At 38.7% G+C, this 20,987-nt stretch overlaps 1 protein-coding gene across 1 annotated transcript in view; it reads left to right on the top strand.

Annotated features, from left to right (window-relative positions):
• Window positions 1–12,075, top strand: part of PCMTD1 (protein-L-isoaspartate (D-aspartate) O-methyltransferase domain containing 1) — a 44,652-nt gene extending 32,577 nt beyond the window's left edge. Inside the window, exons 4-6 of the mRNA XM_069854085.1 lie at window positions 2,243–2,414; window positions 3,969–4,092; window positions 9,399–12,075. Coding sequence (XP_069710186.1) covers window positions 2,243–2,414; window positions 3,969–4,092; window positions 9,399–9,769 — 667 coding nt within the window. The 3' untranslated portion in view covers window positions 9,770–12,075. The remainder of the gene's footprint in view (window positions 1–2,242; window positions 2,415–3,968; window positions 4,093–9,398) is intronic.
• The last annotated feature ends 8,912 nt before the right edge of the window (window positions 12,076–20,987 follow it).

Below are 20,987 nucleotides of genomic sequence, written 5' to 3'. Positions count from 1 at the left end.
CCAAGGACACTACACTGGGTGTTCTCCAACTGTCGTGTCTCCCACAATGCCTTCTCTGTTCGCAAACAACAGGTCCAGCGGGCCACCTTCCCTAGTTGGCTCACTTTGTGTCAGGAAGTTGTCTTCCACACACTCCAGGACTCCTAGACTGTTTCCTCTCTGCTGTATTATACTTCTAGCAGATGCCTGGTAAATTGAAGTCTCCCACAAGGACAAGGGCTGGGAATCACGAGACTTGTCTCAGTTGCTTGTAGAATAACTCATCAGCCTCTTCTTCCCGGCTGAGTGGTCTGTAGGAGACTCCCACCATGGTATCTGCCTTGTTAGGTGCTCCACTGATTTTTATCCATAAGCATTCAACCCCAATCGTGATTATCATTAAACTCTAGGGTGTCAAAACCTTGTAACATAAAAGGCTGCCACACCGCCTCTTCTTCCTCGCCTATCCCACCTGAAGGGTTTATAGCTAGCTATAGCAATAGCAGTTATGCAAGTCATCCTACCATGTTTCTGTGATGGCAAGTATGTATTGTAGTCTTTTGTTTAGAATTACTTCTAGTTCCTCGTTTGTAGCCTGCACTTTGTGCCTTGGTGTAGGTGCACTTCAACAGGGCTGTTGATCCAGCTACACTCCTAAGGGGAAAAGTCTCAGTTCCTAAGTGACTACTCAGTGAATTTTCTAACCCATCAGGAATCTTTAAATCTGTGCTACCATTTGAAGTGCGACCCATCGCTTCCTCTGAAGTGGCAGACCCAAGAACCTTGCCAGCACCTCAGTCCCCCGACACTGGTGTGTCATTTCTAGGATTTTTTTTCTACCAAGCCTGGTTTTGTTCCCCTCCCCCTTCACATTTACCAGTCTTCGTGTTTTTCCTCTGGATTTGGATGAGGAAGCAGCATTATGGACTGTTGGGCACATACAGCACATGAGACCTATGTAGTAGTTGGTAAAGGACTTTGGGGTCTGTCTCTGACTAGCCAAAGAAGGAAACATTGCATTATTTTAAAAATCAAGCATCCCATCTTGGGGGGGGGGAAAAAGTTTCAAGCAAAGTACAGTTTAATACAATTCTGATTTGTTTATGCCAGTGCTGTACATAAGAAAGTCAGCCAAGCCTTATAGGCAGCTTCCCTAAGCAGTGAAAGCTGCTACGCTTTGCTGTAACTGAAAAAGTACTGGTTTGAATGTTGTCAAGTGGTGTACTGGGATATCCTACTGCTTGCCAAGTAAAAAAATTCTTTTCCAATGACAGCTGTAAAGTTCATAAATTTTTTTTTCCCCAAAGAGAACCATAAATCCTTTCTATGACAACTGTGTAACCTCTCCTTAATTTTTAAGTGCTTGGAGAAAAGGTAAAGTTATTCACTGAAGCACTTTTTGTTTTTTTCTTTTTTCTTTTGTTTTTTTTACGAAAAGATAAATTGTTTGTTATGGTGTTAACAGCTGAAGCATTGAGGTGCTGCAGAGATCTGAAAATTGTCAGCAAGCATAAGTATACTGGACAACAGATGCAGCTTTGGCAGCAAAGCTCTATCCTGTATATCTTTCCTTTGGCATTTTATGTAGTGACAAAAAGTACTTGCAGTCCTTGCAATTTCTGCTATAGACTTAGGTTCATTTAAAAGCAGTTGCATAATTTTAATTTGCTGATTAGAACAGATGATTCTGAGATTTTTTTTTTCTTGCTTTGTGCGTAGCTTGAAAAATTAGACTTTTCTGTTAAATTCAGTTTTTGAAGAAAAGTAGATTGAGCTCAAGATAGGAAATTGAGGTAGAGGAAACAGTCTTTTGTAAGCCTAACTTTTTAAAAAAGAGGAGGAGGTCTATTAGGAAATATTTATTACATTATAGTATTCAATATTTATTTAACAGCCTGCATATTGCACATTGTTGATAAATGAACTATTTTAAAGGCGATTTTACTGGCTTACAAGGTTTCTGTAGATAAATCTATTTGCAGTTAGGAAGTCTGGTCATGTTTTAAGGCCTTTTCTGTTTTGCAAAATACATTGTTAAGTAGTTACCACTATTTTTCTTTGGTCCTTTAGGTGGCAGGAAAAACCCGGATTATATTCAAAGTAGTGTTGCCATAATACAAGTTCTAAAATATGTATTATAATCTTTTTTAATTATATAAGTGCAGATATGAAAACATTTTTCTGTCTTCATCTGGACTGGCTTTTCTTAAAAATACTAATTTGAAATGTATCCCCTCTGTTTGGTTTTTTTTCTTCCCCTTAGATTTGAATTCTGTGAACCTGCCTTTGTGGTTGGTAATTGTTTGGAAATAGCCTCAGACAGTCATCAATACGACCGGATTTACTGTGGAGCTGGAGTCCAGAAAGATCATGAAAACTACATGAAAATTTTATTGAAAGTTGGAGGCATTTTAGTAATGCCCATAGAAGACCAGGTGACTTTAATGATAATCTCCCTTTTTTATCTTTCAGTATGAGAAATACATAATTTAAGGAATGTTTTTAAATGTATATTTAATTAACATTCAACTAGTGATATTGTAACTCAGTGTATTTCTGCAGTTAGGCAGATAGTCTTTTTAATGAAGCCTCAAAAATTTTTCCCTTAAACTTGTAGGAAAGCATCAATATCCTGCTTCCAACAGTTTGATGTAAAACTGTATTCAGTGAAATTAGAACTCCATTCATAGTATTTTCAGTGTATTATACCAGTCCCAGGACTGTTTTGAACTCTCCATGCCACACAGATGTTTTCAGTCAGTACTTCAAAACAAACCACCATATAAACCAAAAGGATTTATTTCAGAGAACTATGAAATAGCTGTGATTAGTGGGACATGTTGTAAGTGGAGGAAATAACTGGAAGAAAAAGTAGAAGTTATTTCCAGCAATTTTCAGTGTTGCTTTTCCATGTGACATTAAACATTTTTCAGACAGGCGTATTATTTTAATAATACTTCATGCTATCACTTTTCATCCTCAGATCTCAAAAGGCTTTACAAAGGTAAGTGTTATTTTCCCTGTTATAGGGAAGCTGAGAAAGACAGATTGTGCTATAAGTTGATATTCTCCTAACTACAGTTAGTTACTAGAACGCTCGTTAACAAACATGCTAGTTACTTTTCCTTCCAAAAAGAATTATCACAGTATGTATCTGCTTTATCAAAATACTGAAGTGATCTAAATGTAATCTTCATGATTCAGTTCTATCTGTATTTCTTTTGGATTAAGATACTGTCAATTGAAATTGATGGAGTCCAATTTAAAAGTAGTCATGAGTGAAAGCAAAATTAAAACTGTGGTTATTACTACCTTACTTTACAAGTGGCCGGGGGTGGATCACATACAGTATAAGGAGCAGCTGAAAGATCTGAGTTAATCTAGCCTGCAGAGAAGGAGCTAAGGGAACATTTAATTCCCAGGTTGTCTTACTAAAGGGGTGGAGAGTTTACCCAGTTGCCAGGAGTCCAGTTCTCCTCTCAGGTGCACAGCAAACAAAGAAGAAAGTGACAAATGGCAACAAAGGGGAATTCTGTCTGCATATAAGGAAAACAGTTTTTACATGAGTGATTGAACTTTACAGCAGGTTGCCTAGACAGGTTAGTTAATCTCAGTCATAGGAGATATTTTTAACTTCATTGGAAAAAGCTGCTAAGCTGCCTGATTTAACTTTGGAGTTGGTTTTGTTCAAGTGGGAGGCAGGACTCGAGGTTGCTTCAATCTGAAGTATTTTGTGATCTTTTTGAAAAAATTGGAAAAAGCAAAACTTAGCCTATGCCTTAATTTTCCAGCTGCCTCTCTTCCCAATGCCAGAGAGCCTTTTCCAGTATTCTAGGGACCAAGTAATATTGCAAGGAATATCAAAGTCCTTTCTGTTCATAAAACAGCCTTTATAAATTAATTTTGAAGCAAATTAAGATAGCAGTGTGAATCTGAACAGTTTTTGAGTATGACAACTGTAACCACTGATTTATTTTGTTTTTATGCAGCTAACACAAATACTGAGAACAGGACAGAACACGTGGGAAAGTAAAAATATCCTTGCTGTTTCCTTTGCTCCATTAGTGCAACCAAACAGAAATGACAATGGCAAACATGACACTGTGGGACTGCGTAAGTATCAGTTGTTTATTCCCTTGACTTGATGGGTTGTTATAATGCCTGCTGATGATGGTTTGGAAGTGGGGAGACCATGGTATACAGACATAATAAGATGGAACAGGAACACACTGTTCAACATAGTGGCTCACTGATAGGTTTTTGTGCTTCTGGCACATGTTCTGCATTGCTAAACAATACCCTGAATTAAAATGATGGTGTTTCCGTTTTGTTTTTTCCAGACTTTCTTTTCCTTTTAGATTCAGCTTCTTTTTCTAGTGAGGTACAGATGAAATAGCAAGCTGATTAGGTCTGTCAGGAGTGCTAACTTTCTGGTGTTCTCCCAGAGAAAAATATTTCTTCTCTTCCCCCGAAATGAAAGGGAGAGGTATAAACTGCAGCTATGGTACTGTAGGTTAATAGCTGAGTGTGTCTGTGCAGCTGACATAGTCATGCCTAGCTGGTTTTTAGTAGTCATTGGAGTTGGTTTTCTAGCTGCATTACTTTGCATTAGGTTAGTAAAGATCTCTGAAAGTACCTCTGTTGCCAGGATTATAAGATGGCATGATAAGGGGAAAGGAAAAAAGTGGCAGAGAATGGGATTTAGGGTTGAAATTTTCTGTCAAGCTGGTCAGGGCTAGGAGTAGTTGTACACAGGGCTTCAGTAACATGGTAACTTAAATGAACTTAACAAAGAACCTAGAAGAGAACAGTCTTTTTCTCTTGTTTTATTAACATAACCAATGGGAACTAATTCCACTGTCCTCTTCACGTGTTGCTTTTCTCCATGCGAATTGTTAACTGGAAGAGATCTTCAAAGGTTATCTAGTCCAACCCCTGCAAAAAGCAGGGGCACCTTCAACTAGATCACATTGCTTGGAGTCCTGTCCAAACTGGCCTTGAATGTTTCCAGGGATGGGGCACCTACCACCTCTTTTGGCAGCCTGTTCCAGTGTTTCAGCACCCTCATTGTGTAAAATTTCTTGCTTATATGTAGTCTAAATCTGTTCTTTTTTTAAAACCATTACTCCTTTTTCTGTCATAACAGGCCCTACTAAAAAGTCTCTCCTCATCTTTCTTATAAACCCCCTTAAAGTATTGAAAGGTTGCAGTAAGGTCTCCCTGGAGCCTTCTCTCCTACAGGCTGAACAACCCCAGTTCTCTCAGCCTTTCCTTGTAGGAGAGATGTGCCAACCAGCCCTTGGATCATGTTTATGGCCTTCCTCTGGACTTGTTCCAACAGTTCCATATTCTTTTGTTGGGTATTTCAGAACTGGACACGGTATTTCAGGTGAGGGTCTCACAAGAGCGGAGTAGAAGGGCAGAATTCCCTCCCTTGACCTGCTGGCCATTCTTCTTTTGATGCATCCCAGGATATGGTTGGCCTTCTGGACTGTGAGTGCACGTTGTTGGCTGATGTCCAGCTTTTCATCTAACAGTACACCCAAGTCCTTCTCTGCAGGGCTGTTCTCATGCTTTTGTCCCCCAGATTATACAGTCTTGATACCAGGGTTTGCTCCAGCCCAGGAGCAGGACCTTGTACTTGGCCTTGAACCTCGTGAAATTCACATAGGCCTTTTTGAGCTTGTCCAGCTCCTTATGGATGGTATCCCAACAAACTCACTGCTCAGCTTGCTGTTGTCTGCAGACTTGCGGAGGGTGTACTTGATCCCACTGTCTGTCATTGATGAAGATATTAAACGCTACTGGTCCCAGTATGGACCCTTGAAGGTCACTACTTGTCATAGAATCTCCACTGGAACATTAAGCTGCTGTGCGCCACTTTCTGGATGTGACCATCTTATGAATTCCCCATCCGCAGAACAGTTCACTCCCACCGAAGAACCCTCTCTCAAGTTTAGACAGAAGGATTTTTGGGAGTGTGTCAAAGACCTGACAGAAGTCCAGACATTATATCCATAGCTCTTCCCTTGTCCAATGATCTACACGCTCCATCATAGAGGGCCCTTAGGTTGGTCAGGCAAGAATTGCCTTCGGTGAAACTGTGCTGGTTGTCTTTAATCAGCTTCCTGTACTGTATGTGCTTCAGTATAGCTTCTACAATTTGTTAATCCAAGATTTTATTTTTCCTCTCTTCTTTGCTTTAGACCTAGTCCATTATAGGTAGACTGTATCATGAGTAGTAGTGAAATACAGATGTGCCTAGTCAGGCTTTTTCAGCTTACTATGACTTTATGCAGTCTAATTCCCTAGAAGATAGTGTAGGGTTTTCAAGTCGTCTTTATCATCATTGCTGAGTTTTCATCATGAGGATAGTATGGACCAGTAGCATTCAGAACTGAATTGTAGCACAATAGAAGTGTTTCCTCTAAGTAGCTTAATTTAATAGTTTCAAAATGACTCTTCAGTGAGATGAGGAAAACAAACGTATGACTAAGTTGGCACTATTTAAAAGAAAAAAAAAAACACATTAGAGGCTTGAAGTTGCATTGTAAAATTAAATCGGCAATATATATTTTCTATGGCTCAGGCTGGTCCAGTTTTATCTTTTAGCTTAAAAAGCGGTGTATGTGTAAAAAGTAGTAATCTGAAGCTCAAGAAGTAAAAATCCTGGCTAATTCATCTTCTATAGTAACATTGTTTCAAATCCACACACCTGTTAATTATCTTAACATTTCAGAATAGTCTAGTAAATGTTATCCTTCTGTAAACTTCATCCAGAAATTGCAGCTGTCACTGCTTAGTGAACATGGAGTCTATACCATGTTTTGGACAACCCTTGGATGCTGTCTGATACATAGAATCATAGAATAACCAGGTTGGAAGAGACCCACCGGATCATCGAGTCCAACCATAATACATATATAATGTTATATATATATATATATATACTGTGTTTACTACTTTAATATGTACATAGGGTTTAGTAAAATATTTGTCAGCTAGTCATTCTTAAAGTAGAATCTTTTAATCTTGGAAAACTACAAAGGTGTTGCTGAAAGGATCATTATTTACTGGTTAGTTCCAGTTATCTAGCAGCATTTAACTGCGTACTAAGTGAGACATCAAACAATTGCGTCATGTTATTCTCATTTAAAAATCACCTTAATATGAAAAGTTTGATTAATACACTTAAGAGAGAGAAAGATACATTGAAGGTAAATCACATGGAAATTCTCATGTAATGTGTAAATGATTTAAGATGTCTTATTCAACACTGGAGTGGTTATGTCTGCATGGTATGTTGCAAGCTAGGAAGAACTCTGTCTTTGGGTAGACTGTCACTGGTGTGATAAAGGTGAAGTGCCACTAGCACTGGTAAACTAAATATTCTGCATCTTAATCAAGCTTTACATTTCAGCAAGGTGTTAGTTTCATAGTTTCATGCTTAACTTAGTGTAAGAAATAAATTTGCTTTGACCCACAGTACATTGTGTATACTGGTCTGATCATGAGCCCAGCATCTCACTGGTAAGTCAGAATGACAGATTTTATTAATCTTAATTTTCATTCTTATTTAATGGTAATGAAGGAGAAAAGATGCAACTTGGATTCAGTTGTATTTTACTACGTTAAGTTTGGTTACCGTCAAATGTAATCTTCAAACATCAAGCAAGTTTGACAAGATCACTAATCAAAACAAAAATGAGTTTTATTTCTTGGTCAATTTGTGTTAAAGTCATGAATATCAGTGAAACTTAAGACTACTTGTTAAGTGAAGCTTTCCCAAGGTGTCTTCCTGAGTACTGTATTGAAACAGATTGTCTGCATAGGAAAACTTGCCAACTGTCTCACTGTAGAACTTCTGAACTCTTTCCTTCCTGTCAAGCATTTCTTTAAAAAAATACAGTAAGTCTGAAACTTTCTAAAAGCTCATTGTCTTTATGCTGTATGTGTGTGTCTGGAATTTCTGATCAGAAGTGCAGGAGCTTTAGGCCTGGACTTTTATGTAGTAAGAATTGTTGGTAGTTATGAATTATAGCTTATGATGTGGAATGTGACTGTAAGGGACCTTACTTTGACTTCAAACTTTTTAGATGTTGCTTTCAAAAACAAGTAGAATATAGTCAGTCATAACTAGCACTAAAATTATGATGGGTTTATGTTGTCTTGCAGGATAAGAAATCTCTGAGTTTACTACCTTTACAACTTTTCCAGGACAGTGTTTTGACGTTTTCTTCTGTCTTCTTTTGAAGGAAATATTTTTTTCTTCTGATTTTATGAAGTCTCTTATGCAGTTCTTTATATGGAGCAAATGCCTGCCATTCTATTAGTTCAACTTACATATATACCTTGTGCTTGCTTATGCTATGATGGGCATACGATCTGCGGTCATGGCTTGTTTACCCTGGTATTATAAATGTGGTGTGGATGGTTATTTAGAATTTTGTCCTTTAATTTTGAGTTAGTTTTATATTATAGAAATGAGGCTTGTAATTGCTTTTGTTTTATTTCTGTTGGCATTAACTGAAATCAGTATTGCCAGTGATAAATGTCCTTCCTGTCTCAAATGTAACTAGCATGCAACTGCAGTCAGTGTATGAAACAAAAGATTTTGTTTGAAATAGTTTTTTTAAGCTGAATGCAACATTGGAAGTGTAATTATCAAAACTATTTCTTCACTACTTTTTTCCTTACTGTAATCCCTATTAATTTTATGCTACTTTATATAGGAAGAAAAATGACAATCCAGAAAGTTGAACTGGCTGCAGTTCTGGTTGATCTACTTTTTTTGCCTTGTTTTCCTTTGAATTAGCCATCCGTTGCTCATCCAGGGCAGGCATCCAGCAGCACAGCAATACTCAGTCATCATCTGCCTGTCTGTAACTGGAAAATGTGGCTCTTGCCTTTTCAATACTTGTTGGACTATTTTTCTTCAGGACTTCAGTAATTTTGACTCATTTTCTGCAGCAAAGATGTGTTGATATGGCCCCTTCTCATCAGTTGGATTCAGTGGGAAGTAGGGAAAAGTGTAGTTAGGAGAAGAGGGAGGCAGAAAAAAAGTGCTTGCCTAAACAAATGTGACAGGTAGAAATTGTTTCACTGCAGCAGGATCTTTAAAGTAGGTTCTAAGACTTAGCAGGTGCTAAAAGGTGACATTATTTTTTCTATGCTTTCTTAAATTTATTTTAATAATCTGTTCATGCCTTCTGCTTCCCTTGCACATCTGTACAAAGGCCTAATTTCTTGAACTGTGCCAAAGGATATTTCAAGGTGGCTTTGTCTAGGCGTTTCGTTTGCATGGTGTCATGTACTAAAATTTCAGATGCTCTTGAACATTTGTCTTCCTGTCTTACCATGATTTTTTTTTTACTAGAGAGAAGTTTCACACAGTGTAACTTACTTTTCTTTCATTTTAGCTCCATGCGCTGTTAGGAATCTACAGGACCTAGCTCGAATATATATCAGACGCACCCTTAGAAACTTCATAAATGAGGAGATGAAAGCCAAGGGTATTGCTCAGAAGGCTCCTCCGAAACGAAAACGCAGGAGATGTCGTAGACGCAGGATTAACACCTATGTGTTTGTTGGGAATCAGCTCATTCCTCAGCCTCTGGATAGTGAAGAAGATGAGAGAATGGAAGATGATAACAAAGAGGAGGAGGATAAAGATCACAGTGAGGCCTTGAAGCCAGAAGAGCCTCCTCGAAATCTGTTGAGAGAGAAAATTATGAGTCTACCATTACCTGAATCTTTAAAAGCATACTTGACCTATTACAGAGAGAAATAACTTGTTCTAAGTAGAAATAATGCCTACTGATAGTTCCTTTATTCTTGATAATGTAGCATTTATTAAGAAGTAGGTGGACAAATTACTATTAGTCTTTCATCAAGACTGAAGTGCAGCGATAAATCGTAACATGTCTCTATCTTGCCTTTGCTACAAGGAAGACTTGCATTCAACAGTAGAATCCCTTTTTAAAAATCTATTTTTCTTTAAATTTTGAAAATGCAGTTTTAACTCTAATAGAAATATATATTCCATTATGCAGCACTAATCAATATTTTGCATGGTAAGTCTTTTTTTGATCCCTAACAGATTTGTATTGATAAATGGATGAGTGAAATTTTATATATGCTAAATAATTGTTAAACATCTGCATCTGACTTGATGAGCAATTTGTCTGTATTTATTGTTATTAGGGGAACATTTTAAAAATGCGGACACTTGTCTTCTAATGTTGGAATCGGACCCTTTTAAAGTTTATTTTATTATGGCTTTGTTGCAATCATTATTCCTATGTTGGTGTAGATGTATTCCAACAACACAAGTGCAATAAATGTATACAGACACTGAATGAGCTGGCTTTAATGAAACATGAAAATACAACTTCTGAAATGTTAGATGACCCTGTTACTTCTGCATTTACAGTTGTTGCCAAAAGATTTTGAGAAAAGTAACAGCTTCTCTCAGAGCCTTAAAGAAACATCATATTAATTAAGACGCAAAGCAATGCTTACTTCAGCTCTGCTTATATTTAACTCCATTCTACACTTTCAGTATTTCTAACAGAGGCACTTCCTCATTTTGTGGGAAATTTAGGGCAGTATGTTTTGTTTATTTCTACAGCTCACAGCATTGAGTTGAAATGTTTGGTAATACAAGATTGTAATTTCGATTTCAGTCATCTATATTTACTGCTTTTAACTAGAGGTAGAATTTCAACAAACTTTAGTTTGTATTGCTTATTGGGATAGCTAGAATAGTAGAAGTTAGAATTTGTTCAGCAAATGCACTTTAGTAAGTTTATTTTATACTTAACGTGCATCTCCAAGAAGATAGGCTTGTGCTAGGCTATATTTTGTTTCTGAGCATGGCTCTAAGCACAAAAATATATATAAAATCATATGCATCTTTCAGAAACTTAAGAGTAGCAGTGCAACTGTGGGGACCCACAATACTGCTGATTTAAATACTTTGATTTTTTTTCTCTTCTAGTTGTGAAGTTACTTGCAGTTCTCATTTTTAACTTCTGTTTGCTTTTGCCATCTTAATTTCCTCATTCTGTTGTAACGTACCCATGAGGGAAAACACTTTAATAAGAACTTGGCATGATATGCATTGCGAGCCACAAGTGTTGGAAACATCTGCTTCTTGGAGCCAGTGAAAAACATTCCTCTTCAAATATCCTACACTATTTGTTTTATATTACTAATAACAATTTTTTTATGTAACAACAAGAAAAATAATGGCATCTTTCTAAAACAGCAAATGTTCGCAGTCCAAGTATTTATAACCAGCCAATAGTCATGTGATCTAACAGTCCAATATTGACTTCAAAATATTATAAGCATTTTGTTTCATTTGAGAAGGAAGGTAATACATAATCCCATGACACTGACTCTTTATGGTGCATTTCATGCTGTAGTTCCTGGTTTTTGAGGTACATTGTAATAACTTTTAAGTGGAACTTCATGAAGGCCTATTGTACCAGCATGTGGAGTTATTTTCCGCAATATATTTACAGTATAAGGAAACAAAACTATTTGAAGTAAGTATTCTGACTCTTATTTTAAAAGCAGGAAAAACTAATCAGAAATAGTTTTCAAAAAAAATGATACTAATAAAATAATTGTAATGTTGCAGCTGTAAGAATTGAACATAATCTTGTTTTAATTTGACTATTTTAGGTGGAGTTTAAATAATCTGAAGTTTGAGATGGTTTTTGTGTCCTTTTCTTGGATTCTACATCCATAAGCTCAAGAGTATGAGGTTGCTGAATATTACTTAAATACTTTAAGGACTTTATACAGGATGCTTTTGGAGAATAAATTTGTGTTCTTTCATGCCTGTATACTTGGAAAAATGGACAGTGGATGACTTGTCATGATTCTTAAGTATGTAAGGGGTTTTTTTGAGTCACTGACAGAGAATGTTTCTTCTGTGTTCTATATGTGGATTTATTTTACACTCGAATTTATATTTACATAAATAAAAAAGTAGAAATACAAAATGAATTAAAACTTAATTTTTGCCATCTCAGTTGATGGGGACATTGTTGCAATAAAATGGTTTTTTGGTGGTTTTTGCTTGAATTTGTGTTTCTGTGCGAGTGGTTTCGGTTATTTGGAAATTCGGATACCTGTTTGTTCATAGTTAGGTCAGTAACTTCTTAATAAAGGTTATTCTTGAACTTCAGAAATGTAATAGCCCTTATTGCTGAATTTTGAGTTTTTGCAAAGGTTGGAAGATAAGATACTAATGACAAGGGAAAGCCGTTTGGTCCCAGTACTACTTTTTAATTACTCATGTAGAGAGTTAGTTTCTTCTGGAGAGTCCAGAAGCTATACTTGTGCTATACTTTCAAGAAGTTTGGGGTTTTTTTGCTAAATACGGAGATAGTTGCTCTGCAGAGGGTGAAAGCAATCTAGATCAAAATAAATACAGAAAACTTTGAGGTAAGACTAACAAGGGTGGTTGGTGATAATGAGTCACACTGCTATTGAAACTCCCTCTTGATGCAGCCCTATTGTTACCTGTTAGAAGAAAAATCCAGGGTGGGTAGCCTATGCTGACTAGCAATACTGTAATGGTGGTCACTGTAAGGAAGGATGCGATGAATTGGGATCTTCAGAGGTTTATTAGCTTTGATCTGGAGGAGATCTTTCAACTAGTGTAGTCTCACAGAAGATCTGGAGTTTTTAATTGAGACTAACTGCACAGCTGCCTCCCAAAAACTTGGAAAATGGTTTTCACTGAAGTGAAGGTCAACAGCTTTGTTCATCCTCTACTGAATTATTTAGGTACTAGTAATTTAGTCGTCTTTTTTTTTTTTTTAAATCTTGTTGTAGTTTTGCTTCTAAACTGCCTTTTAAAATCATCTTTGCCTGCCACCTGGAAAAATAGAGAATGTAAAAACTGCTTTGTTCTGTTTAAAGCTGGTTTAACTCTTCTAATCCATATCTCCTCAAGTGTGTCTCCTTCCGCTGCTGGTGCAATTGAGTAAAATTGAAAGCTACTGCCTTAGTGTAATTTACTAATTCATTATAAAAGGTAAAGTAGTTGCTTGCTATGATGTTCTTAAGGTGGAGTGTTGTATACACTTTTAATGAAATGCTAGTTATTTTGACAACACTTGAATCATGTACGAGATCCTTCCTATAAACTTTTAAGAAGGTCATTTGAGTGTTACTGGAGCAGTAAAGCTTGTAAAGTTGAGTGGTTTTTGATACCCTTTCAGTATAATTACCCTAGTAAAATCTAGATGACTGGCTGAATAGTGCTGTCTCTTCGGCTTCTGTAGCTTCACTGTGTACATGTCAGTCTCTTGTCTCAAGTAACAAGTGACAGGGTGAAAGGAAATGGCCTTAAGTTGTGCCAGAGGAGGTTTGGATTGTATATTGGGAAATATTATTTCACCAAAAAGGTTGTCAAGCATTGGAGTAGGTAGCCCAGGGAAGTGATTGAGTCCCCATCCCTGGAGTTAATTAAAAGATAAGAAGCTGTTGTCTTTAGGGACGTGATTTAGTGGTGGACTTGGCAGTGTTACGTTTACAGTTGGAGTTGATGATCTTAAAGGTCTTTTCCAGCTTAAATCATTCTGTGTTAACTTTGTGAATTACTCTGTTCAAGTAAGCTGGCTTGTTTAGCAACAGGTTTGCAGAGTGCGTATGGCCATTATAGAACCGAGAATCTAAGACAAATCTATCAGCACGATGGTAACGCTTTGTCTAGAGTCTTCTGATTGTCATCCATTGTATTCTGTAATGTTTTTTGGGAGTTTGTTGTTAAAAGACTCATCCTTTGTTGCTCTGAACTAGGAATGTGTAATACCCTGCCAGGATGCTTTCCAAAACACTTCAGTGCTGGAGAGAAGCAAAAGCACTGCAGAAAGCAATGTTACTTTCTCTCCCTCTTTCTTCATGCAGCCTTGAAAAAGTGTATGAATACATGGTAAATACTTTTTTTTCTTTTTATGAGCATTTCCTTGCCGTTTTACTTGTCTCTTCATCCTGGCTGAAAAAAGTTCAGTAGGGGTTACCTGTGCGGGACAATACTGAACCATGCTACTGCTCTGCTGGTTTACTGGACTACCCTACACCAAATGTCTCTAGTAAATCAGGATGATCACCACAAAGTGAAAAATCTTCCTTGTTGGCAGATAAATCTACAGGGGTTGTTTTGTTGGTAGACCTTTGTTAGTTTTTTCTCTTGCATATGCATTTGAGTTCTTGCACCAGCATACTGAGTTTGATCACGTTTCTGTATATGTTTCTGAAAATTGGGCTATAAGGAAGCTTACTAGCTCTAGAGCCATTTTCTGATATAAACCACCGTGACTGAAGTGGTCATTTTTACTGAAGCCTTTGCCTGATTCTTGATCAAGATCTGGAGACTCACTAATCCCTGTTTCATAGAGAAGGATAGGTAGTTTTCCTGTTTTGAATGTGTTACACTCAAAATCATTGCTATTAGGGCTCACTCCAGGCACCAATAGTTGTTTGGATCTTCTCCAACCAGTACAGTTCAAGAAGGTTGCTCATTTAGAATCATAGAATCATAGAATTACCAGGTTGGAAGAGACCCACCGGATCATCGAGTCCAACCATTCCTATCAAACACTAACCCATTCCCCTTAGCACCTCATCCACCCGTGCCTTAAACACCTCCAGGGAAGGTGAATCAACCACCTCCCTGGGCAGCCTGTTCCAGTGCCCAGTGACCCTTTCTGTGAAGAATTTTTTCCTAATGTCCAGCCTAAATCTCCCGTGGCGGAGCTTGAGGCCATTCCCTCTTGTCCTGTCCCCTGTCACTTGGGAGAAGAGGCCAGCACCCTCCTCTCTACAACCTCCTTTCTGGTAGTTGTAGAGAGCAATGAGGTCTCCCCTCAGCCTCCTCCTCCTCCTAAACAACCCCAGTTCTCTCAGCCGCTCCTTGTAAGACCTGTTTTCCAGCTCCCTCACCAGCTTTGTTGCTCTTCTCTGGACTCGCTCCAGAGCCTCAACATCCTTCTTGTGGTGAGGGGCCCAGAAATGAACACAGTATTCGAGGAGTGGTCTCACCAGTGCCGAGTACAGAGGGAGGATAACTTCCCTGGACCTGCTGGTCACACCGTTTCTGATACAAGCCAAGATGCCATTGGCCTTCTTGGCCACCTGGGCACACTGCTGGCTCATGTTCAGTCAGCTGTCAACCAACACCCCCAGGTCCCTCTCCTCCAGGCAGCTTTCTAGACAGACTTCTCCTAGTCTGTAGCACTGCACAGGGTTGTTGTGCCCCAAGTGCAGGACCCGGCATTTGGCCTTGTTAAACCTCATCCCATTGGACTCTGCCCAGTGGTCCAGCCTGTTTAGATCCCATTGCAGAGCCTCCCTACCCTCCAGCAGATCGACACTTCCACCCAGCTTAGTGTTGTCTGCAGACTTGCTAAGGGTGCACTCGATGCCTTCATCCAGGTCATTGATAAAGACATTGAACAGGGCTGGACCCAGCACTGAGCCCTGGGGAACCCCACTTGTCACTGGCCTCCAGCTGGATTTCACACCATTTCCGACCACTCTCTGGGCCCGGCCATTCAACCAGTTTTCCTCCCAGGAGAGTGTGCGCCTGTCCAGGCCAGAGGCTGACAGTTTCTCAAGCAGAATGCTGTGAGAAACTGTGTCAAAGGCTTTACTGAAGTCCAGGAAGACCACATCCACAGCCTTTCCCTCATCCAGCAGCCGAGTCACTTTGTCATAGAAGTCGATCAGGTTAGTTTGGCAAGACCTGCCTTTTGTGAACCCGTGTTGACTGGGTATGTTTGATAGCTGTGTGGCAATTGAGAAGCTGAAAAGCGTCTCAGGGTAAAATCAAATTGAGGGTTTGTTTTGGGTACAGACAAAATAACTACATGCTCAAGTGCACTTCAAGGGCGCAGTTTCCCAAAGGTGCAAAGCCAGGTTTCAATCTGTCATAAGATAAGAAAAAGGGGGAGGAGATGGAAGGAAGAAGTAGAGTTAAATAAAAAGGGGTCACTAATGGACCATGGTGGTTTTTATAAAGTCAGTCGAGTCGGGAGGGGGTCGGCACCTGCTGCTGTATCTCCTCACTGCTCCATAGCAGCCTGTCCAGGACTGAGGTCATCCACTGAGGGGAAGGGGAGCTGCTCTTCCATTGCTCCTCTCTCATTCAATCCAGCATTACAGAAAAGGCAATGCTTGGCAGCTGTCAGTGTTTGATATGGCACAAATAGATGAGTTTGTCCTTACAGGTGTGCACTTTATCTCCCTCCCATTCTCTCTTGCTGTCCCCTCCTCCCTTTCTCGCTTGCTTGCTTTCCCTCTTCTGTCCCAATACCTATACACATACATGTACAGTCATCTTAACAATTTAAAGAGTCATGGTTAGTCTAGATCTAAATATTTTAGAATAATGCAGTTAAGAGTATTTTTATATACTGGGGGAGGGGGGAGGAATTGCAGTGACAATCACAGTGATGCAGTTATAATTGTAGCAAGCACACTTTATTTCTGTTCCCTTGGAGTTATCTCCGTGGTATTAATCCACAACTTGCAACTGCTGAAGTGGGTAACACAAGAGTTCTATGTGTCTGCAGTCATTTGTGGGAGGAATATTTTGTTGATATTGCTAGTTTCTTAGTACTCTTCTGGGATCAGCTCGGGAGTCATCTCTATGTTGTATGATGTGCTTCTGCATCTTCTTTCTTTGTTGTTCAGTAGCTCGAGCTTGTATCCAAGTTTACTATATATGATAGTCTGTGTATGTAAGATACTGCTTTTTGTTGCCCCCAAGACCAGTTTTGTCAAACCTTGGGCCTGCTTTGGGAGCTTCATCTCTGCTATCTGTAAGAAACTATGTTTGTACCACACAAAGATAAACATGAATGAAACAGATTGCCTGTAGACACCAAGTCAACCAAAGAGATTGCTGACAGCTAAACGGAGTAAAACCTGTAAGCAGACTGAGGAGAGCTCAGATACAGCAAAGAGGCCTTGCAAACTCAGTACCATATTACAGGGTTACACAAGGGTTAAAATAAGATTTTATATCTCTCTGCTTGGCTACATGGCTAAAAATTTATTTTTGGTTTGGAACAGGAGCAAGAATAAAGGAGGAATGAGGAGTGGGAAATTTGTATAGGGGGAAGTGATTGATAAAGAAACAGTAGCGACAGATCAGTTTATATCATAAAATGTTTGCAAGAAGTGTTGATTCCTATCTCAAAATCTTTGATTTTTTCTGGTTCCCAAATCTGTCCAAACAAGAATGTTTGCATATTGGCTTGAAAGGAGGTTTTGCTCTGTGTTTTAACCACTTTAACTGGGATTAATCATTCTAACTTACTTTTTTTGGGTTTTTTTCCCGGCCTTCGGGTTTGTTTGTCTACTAAATGGTAAAGCACATATTTGTGCTGTAATCAGTAGGAGCAAACATAATGCACTGGTTTTGTGCTATTTGCTCCACACCTAACATTCTGTAACATTGACTGTCGGTACTCTGTTCAAACAGAGTTGATATTTTAGATCAACGTGCTGCAAAGCTGTCTGTTATTTGTAGTACTTCATTTTAGTTTATGTCGTTGTTTTTTTTTTTAAAAAAAGCCAAAAGCCTCAACTGGTTAGTTTTCTGCAAAAATGAAAGAATACTTCATCCCTAAAAATTCTTTGTAGCTTTGCTGAGGAACAGCATCAGAAGTATTGTACTTAATAAATTGTACCAAAAGAGGGCAGCATTGCCTTACAGGAAGCTTGAAAGTTGTGTGCTGACAGCTGGTAGAAAAGACACTAAAATGATAAAATCGTATCTGCACTGATTTTTGTAATGATATATTTAAGTAACTTGTTTAGGTATATATCTGAAAAACTGTAGAATCCTAAACGGACTCCTTTGGTGACTTTTCTAAATACTTTTCTGAAATTTTGGGGGTATTACATAATAGGTTTCTTCTAGGGCTTGCTTTAATGCAGTGTGAGACCTTTCCAGAGTTAGTGATGTGGATTAAGCCTCCATTCATAAAAATTTAAGGTACCACACTGTAGAAGGGTCTGTTAGGGCTTGACTAGCTGTGTAATTGGGCATTAGAAGTCTTCAGCTGCTAGCAGTGGTTTGGTTTTTTTATACCATTGATAGCTTGAGACCATGTGTGAGGACTGAATGTTTGAATGTGTGAGGAAAGCATGGCTGCGTAGAAAAGTGCCATGCATTATATCATCCAGAGCCGTGCTTATAAAGCCTTATAGTGCAGCAGCTGGCTCTTGATGTGCCTGCTGCAAGTAGCTGCCATACAGTGCTGCTGCTTGTCTACCTCCTTGGAGAGCAGTGTCATTGCAGAGTCATTGGCCAGAAGGGAGGCTATTGTCATGAAACAAGTGTGCATTAAGTGTTATGAAGCATGTGGCACTAAAGCCTGGCCCCAGCAGGACACTGTTTCCCAGGGAAGGTGGTGGAACCGCAAGGGGAGCACCTTGGAGCTCTATATGCTGCTCTGCTGTCAAGGGCCCCAAAAACAGTTTTGTCCACGCCAGATCCTCAGGCTATGCCGCATAAAGATCCCCATCCTACCTTTAGTGTTTACAGTTACAACCAAACTAGCTGTCCAAGCTTCTGGATTATGCAAACTGGCAGTTTTACAGTCCTGAGGGTTTATAGTCCCTGGCAGTCGCTGATTTATTCCTGAAAACTGGGAAAAAGTACAAAATGGTGGGCCAAAATATCATGTCAGATTTAAAGCATGAGACACAGACCTGTCATCATATTTCCATAGTGTGAGTTCAGCTTTGCTAATGATGCCAGTGCAGAGATGAGCATTGGCAACAATCTTACTCAGATGCAGTTTTAACTTCTCTTGAAATACAAAGCACATTTCCAAACTGTTGTGGTAGCAAAGGGAGGACACAAATGATGAATGTTTAAAGGCCACAGTGAGGCTTTACATAGATGCAAAGGATGGCAGGCTTGTTAGCTCAAATAGCACAAGGTACACAAAGTACTGCAAGCAGCTTTTGGGCCAGAGTTTGTACATGATGAGATGTGGGAAAGGGGGAACAAAGTGTAATTGTTTATGAAAACCTCTAGTGCTTCATACCACAGCTACTCTTTCTGCTCTCAGACACTCCCTAAAATATCCATTGTGTGATATGTTGTAGAAAGCTGTTATAGGATCAGAAGTTCTCGGTGACTTCTTCCATACCAAGAACTGGGATTTTAGGTTTTCTTTAACACTTTCTATTAAAAATATTTAAAGACATGCATCTTCATGAGCTTATCTCACTTCAAGAAACCACTTAAATATTAATCAGACTTTTTTCTGCTGAATAAAAAAAGAATATATATTCCATTTTGTTTGTGTGTGGATAAAGGGAGGTAACTGTCATCTTGGGGAGTGATAGTGATGTGATACTAACTTGAGAGTAGTAATCAATCCTGATGTAACTATTTTCCTTTAAATATAATTTCCTTTTCATCACACTAACATCCTTTTCTCAGCAGTGGTGATAGGAATTGTATGCAACAGCTTTAGTTCTGTCATGGTAACCTTGGGGTTTTTTATCCTCTTCTGCTCTTTCGCCTTGTATTTAATCCGTGGACTCCAGTGGTCACTAATTGCAAACCACTGCCTATATAAGATGCTGGGAAGAGAAGGTCATCCCCAGGAGCTAATCACAGATTAAACATTGAATACCAGTGGATATTGGAGTTAAAAGATCCTTTTCAGGCAAAGAAAAACTTTTTAAAAATCAAAGAACTTGCAAATCATGTAAGCAAAGGTCTGCAAATAAAGCACGAGTATCCAGCTGCCACTGGAAGCACCTAAACTAAAAGCTTGTGTCCATAGATTCTGCACTCCTACCTCTAACTCCCACCTGCCTGCTGTGGGATTTAACATATCTCAGTCATTGCCTAAATCCCAACCAAAGTTGTAGAGCACACGTTCCCTGGTTCACCTTGTCCACCTTGTCCTGACAGCTCAAACTGCTCCTGCTAAATTAGGCCCCGGACCTCAGAGAAGGTGAATGATGCTATTGCAGGCATTAAGAGATACTGATGCAAGTTCTCTCTCGGATCCAGGAAGACAGAGGTTTTCAATTCAAGTTTCCCTGTGACAGGTAAGTGTCTGCTTTGGGAGAATTTATAGAAGTGAATTAATGGCCATCTTTCTCTCTTCAGTATTTGTGGCTGATTAAATTCATTCCCATGTCATCATGATGACTGCTGTGAATTCCATACGTTTCCCCAGGAGTTATGTCAGATGTATGTTGTCAAGGAAGCAGGATACCAGGTCTCACTTAATCTATTTAACCCCTATAGAGAAATAAAAAAAAAAAAGCTCCACCACAGCTCCAGCATCCTAGAGCAAAATGTGTATTTGCTTGCATGTGATTTATGTTAAGTTCAATTTTTTTTTTTTTTTTTTTTTGCTGCTAAGTTGCTGGGAGATTTCAGAATCAATATAAAAAAGAGGAGATTGAAAAGGCTATTGGAAGTGCTTGGTCACAAACAAGAAAAGTGAAAACGCCAACTATGCTGCTTTGACAATTTTTAAAGCTTTGTGTCAAAGCAATTTCCTAATTAGTGCTTGGGGATATGGCTAAGAACAGACAAAATCATTAACAAAAATAGCTGAACAATAAGCTTCTTGCTGCATTGCTCTCTGATGTACTCTGACAATAAATATTCTAGACACTTTACCTTTAAAGAGAATGAAATAAACAGAATATAGATTTCTGACTTGGATTTTACCTATAACATCAGTTTGCTACCAGTTGTAAATATAACTCTTAATATAAAGAACAGAATTCTGCTCTGGAGTTACTGAATAAGGTGGAATCCTGATTTCCTTCAAGTCAATAGGGGTTCTGCTGTCAGCTCCAATAGGTGCTGGATTTCACTGTTAAAAAAAATTTCTCTCTGACGAGCTTATAGTATGCGACAAAGATTAAATAAAGTGTGTAAGAAAGGAATATAGTATTCCTAAGTAGTGTCACCAGTTTCATATCACAACAATTAT

Source organism: Phaenicophaeus curvirostris, chromosome 3 (assembly GCF_032191515.1).
Source record: "Phaenicophaeus curvirostris isolate KB17595 chromosome 3, BPBGC_Pcur_1.0, whole genome shotgun sequence".
NCBI lineage: Eukaryota > Metazoa > Chordata > Aves > Cuculiformes > Cuculidae > Phaenicophaeus > Phaenicophaeus curvirostris.
The sequence above is the reverse complement of the archived record's forward strand: the minus strand, read 5'-3'. Positions and strand labels throughout refer to the sequence as shown.